This window comes from Mesitornis unicolor, unplaced genomic scaffold (genome assembly GCF_000695765.1).
Source record: "Mesitornis unicolor isolate BGI_N332 unplaced genomic scaffold, ASM69576v1 scaffold9565, whole genome shotgun sequence".
NCBI classification, from domain to species: domain Eukaryota; kingdom Metazoa; phylum Chordata; class Aves; order Mesitornithiformes; family Mesitornithidae; genus Mesitornis; species Mesitornis unicolor.
In genome coordinates, this window is record NW_010183443.1 from 1 (window position 1) to 8,964 (window position 8,964).

An 8,964-nucleotide genomic window follows, 5' to 3' on the forward strand; every position below is an offset into this window, starting at 1 on the left:
CGTTCTGTGATTCTGTGATTCTGTGAAGGCCATTTCAAGCCATGATTAGTAGATGCCTGTCATTGAGTCTGACATTCAGTCTCTAAATGGCCTGAAGACACCTGCAGCCTCAGAGAAGCAATTCCCACTTAAGGCTGGGCTGAAAATCAAGCAGTAATGTTTTAACATGACTTTCCATTTTATAACCAAATTTTTTTTGTTTTTATAAAATGCCACTAATCTATAATTGTTTTGCACCACTGTGATAGAATACAGTTTTAGAATAAGGCATATCCAAACTGAAAGCATCTTTTAAAGCCAGCATCACATATGGCTCCTTTGCCAGCAGGCACAGTAGAAGGGACAAGAACTGCTGCTGATTTCTAGAAATTCATGTTCGTTGGAAGATCCAGAATTCAAAAGGCTTGTCTGACTCCTTTCTTACCTTAGAGTTGGTCAGTGGGGTATCAAATATCTACTTGATCTCCTTAAATCAGGGTAGATGATTGATTCTTTTCATGGTGCTTGTTACTATTTTCTTCTTGTTTTTCTTAATTGTTTGTCATGAACTACAGCCCGTCTTAAAACCATTAGTTGACTGGGATTCCTTTCTTTCCATTTTGTTACTTCTGCACTCCAGGGAATTTCCTTGAGGAAGTTAATATCTTTTTTAGGTTGGTGCAGTGACACAGGATCCAAGTTTCTTTTTTAAGAATTTCCATAACTCATTCGGTTGCAGGCAATGTTGGTGCTGTTGGGTAAAGTTATTTCCTCCCTTTCTAGAAAGCCACCTTTACATTCTCAGGGCAATTACACTGAAGAAAAGCCCCCATCATGTTGATTTGGTTTGGCAACACTTTATCTTGTGACCATAATCTCTGTTAGGAAAGATGCTTTCTGTATGTCTCATTGCATCCTGACTCAGCCAAGGTTGCTTATTGTTACATTGATAGGAAAATCATTAGGAAACCAAGCAGACAAATTAATGTTGTAACAATGCCTATGAGTTATATTATGAATGGTTGCCTCAAATAAGAAAAAGGCATTATAAGAGTCTTTATATTTATTGCCACACATACCTCAGAAAATTACGATGTGGCAGTAGCAACATTTGCAGTCATACAAAATTTTCAAAATGTGCAGGGGAAACATTGCAGAGCTTTCCCTTCTTCACAGAAGCTGTATAACACGAAGGATAATGTTGTCTTAAAAGTGTTGTTGGATTTCTCATAGCCCCAAAGGGTAAGTTGTAGATGTGGGGAGTCTGTGCCTGTTCATTCTTCTTCATTTCCTTTAAATGCTGTATGTACAATTCACTTTACGCTGCTGGCTCTCTCTTCTTATGAATCTGAAGACTACATGTGTAAAATGCAGATGGAAATAAATCCTGTAGGTAAAAGAAAATAGAAATTGGCTAAAGATCAAAGGTTACCCTCATTCCACTCCTTCCTTCACTTTTATTATCCTGTCTAAATTTGGTCTTTTGTAGAGAGGATTGGGTAGGTTTTTTGGTTTTTTTTGTTTTTTTTTTAATGAAGAAATGTTGAGCTTAAATGAGAGTTTAAGGTTTTATTTGTTTTTCAGCCCTGTCTGTAATTTGAACCACAGTATAGTTACTTTGCTAGAATTGAAACTGCAATTCTTAGGGGGTGCAGATGATTGTGGAGTGGCTTAAGGAAACAATATTTCACCTCAGGTGTTCTGTGATCATCTATAGATGAAGTGGCAAGTAGAGGGGGTTTTTGTTTGTGTTTTTCTTTGTTTCTTTTTTTTTTCATCTGCACAGCTAAACCAAATCTGGTATCATTAAAGTCCCTATTCTAAAAACTGTTGGGCAAGTGCTTAACAAATTTCTAAGATGTAAACAGAACTCATTGTGAGATTTCTTGTTTGCCAGATCAAGTCTTAAGTCTGTGTCTTGGAAAATTTCTCTAGAGAATATGCTTGTAATTTTAATAGTTTTTAATTTTTTATGACCTTCTTTACTGGAACATAATAAAAAGATGTTGATTTTCCTCTCTTTATAGAGGTCTGGGCTTTAGCACGTACCTTCTAAATGCTTTGTTTAAGGCTATGAAGTACACTGGAGTGAGTATTGGTGACCATCAGCAGAGCAACTAGAACAGACCAAGTGGAAAAGTTAAGAACAAGATGTGATGGGCATATGACTATAATAGTTTCAAAGGTTTACTTATCATTACTCACTTAAAGATTAATAAAAAAAACATAGCTGTCATAGGAAACTACCACAAGACTTCTCTCCAAATTCAAATTTTTTCATGCATTTTTTTCTTGTTGTTAAAAATGAAATAGATTAATTTTACTTGAATCACAGATGAAAACTTTGTGGTAGTGTTTGTCTCATTATAGAACACCACATAAAATGAAGTACTATCATTTTTGACTGTGGAGCAGAATTGCTTAGAACATTGTTGGTCAAGAGTGAGAGATACTGGTAGAGATATCTGTTTGAAAAATATAATTATTTTTAATTACAGTATCATAGTTCAACCACAAATATATCAATGCCATTAGTGACCAGGGTTATGTCAGATCTCTCTAAATAACATGGGTATATGTTACACTGATGTGCAAATAAGAAGAGAATCAAGGGTGATAATGGTTAATGACAGTAAGAAGAGAGACAACCTCATGTTTCAACTAATCTCCAGCTATTAGGGATCTGCAGGAGGGGCATTATCTCACATTTGCCTCATACAAAATTCCATACTTCTAACTCCAAAGCATCTGGCATGGGTCACAGTCAGATACTGGACTAAATATATCCACGTGCTACCTCTGCAATATCTATGCGCTTTCTACATTCTTACGCAGCAGATGTGAAATATGCCAGTAATATCTGTTCTGCTTTAATTATTTGAACTACTGTATTTGAATACTAGGTTTTGGTCACCTAACCAAGCAATTGCTGAAGCTAGCGGATGGCCGTGTTGTGCTGGCACTGGAGGGAGGACATGACCTTACTGCCATCTGTGATGCATCTGAAGCCTGTATAAACGCCCTTTTAGGAAATGAGGTAAAACATAAATCGTAATAGGTGGAGAGAATGATGCAAGTTTGCTGAAATGCCTATCTTTTATTTTCTTTTATTAACAATGGCATCAGTCTTTTTTTTGTTTGGTATAAAAAACATGCAATTTGAACATGTCTTAGAAATGAGCAGACCTCACATAAGCTGGTTTGGATAAATGTCTCTAAATTAGATGATTATATAAATCCTGTAGTGTTTGCCTAAATTATTCCCAGTTCTGAGTAAGATGTTAATACCTCAAAATTGCTTTTGGTGATTTTGTGCTGAATACCAGACTTGACATCATTAGTAGTCATTGGTGTGCATATCATCTATCAGAATCTTACCTTCCAGCCAACTATCGTGGAAAAAAATGATGATTCAGCTTTATCTGTGTGTAATTTAAATGGAGTGACCAAGATCTATCGAACATGTATGTATTATTTAAAAGCATATGAGAGTGGACTATTAGACTAAGTATGAGTACATGCTATTTATGTACAAAAATACAAGTATTCATATTAGTAAAAATTGTTCTGTTGTCCACTAGAAAATATTTTTTCTCCTATAAATATGATGAGAAGGTGCAGCCAAAATAATTTATGAAAGTACAAAAGCCTTTACCATAAATTGTGAATTTTGCAAGATCTTGTTATAAAGTGCAGCGTGTTGCTTTTTTTTCCCTAGGGGAAGTGGTAAGAGCTGTATAATCTCTCCAATCAAATGTATTAGTGCCAAATTGTAAGCTAGTCTGCCAGTTCCCTTCCACTTCAAGACATCATACCTATGTGAATAATGTGAAGTAATGTGTCTTCTGATAGATATTGAATAGAAGGATTTTCTAAACGTTCTTTAAACCTTTGCTTTTCATCTCTATGACCCATCAAGAAAAATATTTTTGTGCTTATTATTTTTTACATTATACATGCAATGAATAAATTGATAGCTTTTTGAAAAATACTTACTGAAATGTAAAGAGACACATCCACCAAAGAAACCCCAACTACTTTCATCGGTTTTTATCTACTATTACCTTTGAGAAGTGCCATAAGGAGTTTTCCAGTGTGGTGACGTGCACGATTGAAAAAGATGCTCAGGTCAATGTTGATCCTTTAATTTAGGTGCTGAAATATAGATTACAAAACCTAGCTTGAGGCATTTGACAATCTCAGTGAATGCAGCCTTGCCTTCCTGAGTAGCTGCCATTCCAGGGCACTCTCATTGATATTCTTTGCCATCATCTTCTCTGTGGTAGTACCTTATGACATCAGTGGCTTTTTATAGCCATTCTAAACCCATTTCTGAAACTAATTTCATTAGTACCTTGTGGCACTAATGCAAGTGGTACAATCCTGATGATGTGGCATGTTTTCCTCTCTGTAGGTTCCTAGGTCACTCTGTCTAGTTATGACCTTATTATGGTGCTGCCCATTTATGAAAACTGCTTTATTTTTTTAACACTATATCACACCCAGTTTTAACACTATGCCACTGACTATTTTTGCAGTCACTAACCAGCCATTATCTGAGAAAAAATACTGGTTGTGAAAAAAAGGAATGGGATAAGTGCACTAAAAGAGAGACTTTCTTTCATTTTACTTTAGAATAATTAGAGACCAGGAAATTAGATAAATTGTGGGTCTATCTGTTTGCAAAATATAGCAGAGCAAATTTCAGGAGTGACAACAATTCAATAACTGAGAATCATAGAATCATAGAATTGTTATGGTTGGAAAAGACTTTTAAGATCATAAAGTCCAACCATTACATAACTATACCATGCCCATTTCTAAACCATGCCCCTGAGCACCATAGTTAGATGATTTTTAAATACATCCAAGGGTGGTGATTCAACGTCCAACCATTACATAACTATACCATGCCCATTTCTAAACCATGCCCCTGAGCACCATAGTTAGATGATTTTTAAATACATCCAAGGGTGGTGATTCAACCACTTCCCTGAGAAGCTTGTTCCAGTGTTTGATAACCCTTTCAGTGTAGAAGTTTTTCCTAATGTCTAATCTAAACCTCCCCTGGAGTAACTTGATGCCATTTTCTCTTGTCTTATTGGTTGTAATTTGTGGGAAAAGACCCACACCCATCTCTCTACAACCTCCTTTCAGGTAGCTGTATAGAGTAATAAGGTCTCTCCTCAACCTCCTTTACTTCAGGAGATTATATACTTTCTTATATTGTGGCACCCAAAATTGAATACAGTACTCAAGGTGCAGCCTCACCAGTGCCGAATACAGTGGGACAATCACTTCTCTAGTCCTGCATTATTGAAGACTTTACTCAAATCCAAATAAACAACACCCACAGCCTTTCCCTCCTCCACCAAGTGGGTCACCTGGTCATAGAAGGAGATCAGATTCATTAAGCAGGATCTGCCCTTCATGAACCCACGTTGACCGGGCTTAATGATCCAGATGTCTCATAAACGGTGTGTAATGGTACTCAAGATCATTTGTTCCATGAACTTCCCCAGCACTGAGGTCAGGCTGACAGTCCTGTAGTTCCCTGGATCCTCCTTCTGGCCCTTCTTGTAGATGAGTGCCACGGAGCTCCGCTGTTGGCCAGGACTGCTGATAAATTATGAAGGGTGGCTTGGTGAGCACATCTACCAATTTCTTTAGCACACTTGGCTGATGAAGCAGGTCACTAACCATTTCCTCTTGAATTATGGTGGTCTCATTCTGTTCCCTATCCCTGTCTTCCAGCTCAGTGGGCTGGGTACCAAGCAAACAACTATTCCTGCTATTAAAGACTGAGGCAAAGAAGGCATTAAGTACCTCAGCCATGCAGCCATTTTTAATTCCCTTGTAAAAAAACATGATCATTAACAACCTGAAAAAAGTCATGCAATAAACATTATTCTCTTTCTCACATCATTGTCTTCAGGGATATGCATCGAATGGTCTGGTGCAGCAGAGTTTCGAAGAGAAAATATGTTGTGGCCGCTAAGAAGAGAAAAATACTCCAGAGAGCATGCTGTTACACTGCCATAGGAAACTGATGTTTGCTTAAAAGAATAAGTAAAGGTGTTGCCGAGGAGCAGACACTAATGAGGGAGTCTGATACCTAGTTAGCAGTTAGAAATCAGCACGTCTGTTGACATAGATAGATTTATGGCAAGCTACACCACATGGGCCATAGCATATACTTTGCTTGATTTCAGCATGATACTCGTGAACTTACACAGCAAACTCCAAGCACGTTCCTGCCAAGGACAGAAAAAAATGCTTTTCTTCAAACAACCAATTATTGTAATTTGAGGATACATTTTTCCTTGAATGCAGTTCTTTACAGGTGATTAATAGGATAATTATAACTTATTATCTGCCCTTCACTTTTACAAATAATGGTATGTAGTGCAATGTTTAAAACCATTGGCAAGATGAACTTCAATTTCTAAACACTGCACATGTAATTGAACTCAAATTAGAAAGATTGGGAAAGGCCTTTGTAAGGTACTCTGCAGTTTGTCAGATGTATTTATTCATGTGCTGAGGATTAGAATTCATAAACATTTTGCAGGAGTTTTTGAAAACTTCTTCTTTTCTTTTGCTGTTTTTGGCCAGGACTTGTCAATACAGAAATTCACTGCTTCATATGTTCTATTACAAGCAGAATAACATTTTTTTAAAAAGAGTAATTGCAAAACTAGCCACCACTTCCGACTTTCATGGAGAGCTGATCTGATATGTAGAGGTAACATCAAACTTAAAAGTGAAAAATGCTTTCTTCTCTTAATTTGTCTCTGAACACCAGAGCAGGAAAACAGGTTAACATCCAAAATAGATGTATTTTGCTTTTAGTTATGTATGGCCTGTAGCACAGCGATCTGTCTAGCAAGATAACTTTTTACTCTTCTCTTAATGAATACAAGTGGAGCCACTAGGAAAAGAATACACTATCAAGTTAATCTTCTTTAAATAATTTGAGCATGGCACAGGAAATTCCTGCATACAGTTGTTGATTTTGAAGACTAACCAAAAAAACTATTAAAAAGGTCTCTTTTTCTTGGAAGAGCTCAGAATTTAAATCGGCTATCAGCCCCATCTGTGGGGTCAATACTGCAGAAGTACTTTTGAACAGTAAATTCGAATTTTGACAGAAACATAAAGGGTGTTATAATCGTTGATTTTATCTGATTGGAGGTGTTGATATTGTTAATTGTTTCTTCCTAAGACCCAGTTCCCTGAACAGAGGTGCCTAGTGCCTTTTTAGATACCTTAGGACTGGTAGATCTAACACAGAACTTAGAGGAGATCCACACACTCTCTGAGTGGCAACTGGAAGTCAGGCAAGATACCCTATAGTGTGTGAAATGGCTTGATCTGTTTTGATTGTGTGAATCCCTCCTTATATTATGAGAAAACTAAAAAGGGAATTATAGAAGTAAAGGTAAAAATAAATTTTATAAAGATAACATTATTAATGAGAAAGTTTACCTATAAGATCACTTTAAAAATATTGCAAGATCTCAGGTTTCCAAGGTTTAGTGTACAGAAAAATTTCCATGTCACTTTGAGAAAAATCCACTTGACCATTTGCAGAGCTAATTGGGAGCACTGTAGGTTATCTCCTTGGAAGGAAATCTCCCAAGAGGTGAGAAGAGATTAAGCAGCTGGATTCCCTTGAAAGCCAAAATGAAAACATGGAAATCCTCCTGGAAGGTAAACTGACAGGATGAGCATCAGATGGTTTAAAATATCCCTGAATTTTCTCAACATTATTTGAGAACTTACCCATTAAAAGAGCACCTGACAAAACAAGGTAAATTATGGATTCAGATAATTAGAAAAGAGATGTTACTTTTAAATCTAAGTATTTATGAGCTGATGATATACTCTTGTGCTTAAAATTCAATTATGTCATTTATTGTGATACTCTTTAAATGATTCTACAGTTTTTCACAGATTGGTGGTATAGTTGCAAATACTTATTTTTAGAGCATATATAGATATGTATACTACTCCAATTAAGAGGACAATTAAATGTTAAGATTTCTATGTTATTCCAAGAAGTGTTGGGTTGAATACTTTGTCGTAGAGAATGGAAATACCACACTATTTTGTCCATCTCAGTTTCAGTGCTATTAAGACCTCTACTGTGCCTTTCAGTGCCAGGTGGTGGTGAGTAAGCTGCTCTATACATGCAAGGATAAGTTCTGGTTTCTTTCCTCCACATGACTTATGAAGAGGCATTACTTGAATTTAAAAAGCCCTCAGGGATAAGCTTTCCTAGAGTTCAGTATCTTAAATCCTACAGTTTATTTCCAACACAACTGCATTCAGCTGGGACTTCTGCAGCCAGAGAGAATAAGGAAGGATTCCTTCAAGCACAACACTCTGAGTCAAAAATTAGGGATTTAGTTCTTCCTTCATCCTGTCTCTTTTCGAGCAGCTAGGTGAGATGTTTCCATGAAGCATAGATGTCAGTCTAACATCATAGTCCCTCTGATCTGTCTACAGGTTCGGACAGTGTCTCTTAGCTCTACATGGTACAGCAGTTTGCCATAATCTGTAACAAGTGATAATTAGTCGCAGGAGGGGTCATGCTCTTCTTTGCATAGAGGAAACAGAGAAGTGCAATCCACAGTGTGCTCTGCCCAGCAGGACCCTGCACCAAAGGCACACAGAGGATACGTGTCTGGTCTCATTGACTGTGGCAGCCAAGGCTGAATTTGGCCCTAAGTGCAAAAACATTTCTAAGTGACTAAATTTAACATCTTCTAGTAAATATTCTTCTGGCTGGAATTTCAGTCTGAAGCAGAATTTGACAAAACATTGTGATTGGTTGGCTCCCAGACATGCTTGAAAACTTATACTGGACAATTTTCTTGCAGAGTGTGAAGTATGTGCTTCTTTCTTGCAATCTGTTGAGCTGGCATTTAGGAGGAGATGGTAATTTAAGTGGAAAGCTCATACTCTGCAGCTTTCCTGCTG

The 8,964-nt window shown here is 37.0% G+C and overlaps 1 protein-coding gene across 1 annotated transcript in view; it reads left to right on the plus strand.

Annotated features, from left to right (window-relative positions):
* Nucleotides 1-2,882: 2,882 nt before the first annotated feature.
* The window catches only part of LOC104540342 (histone deacetylase 4-like), a gene marked incomplete at its 5' end in the record, with an annotated part of 26,490 nt that continues 20,408 nt past the window's right edge, over nt 2,883-8,964 (plus strand). Inside the window, one exon of the mRNA XM_010184128.1 lies at nt 2,883-3,016. Within this exon, the coding sequence (XP_010182430.1) occupies nt 2,883-3,016 (134 nt within the window). The remainder of the gene's footprint in view (nt 3,017-8,964) is intronic.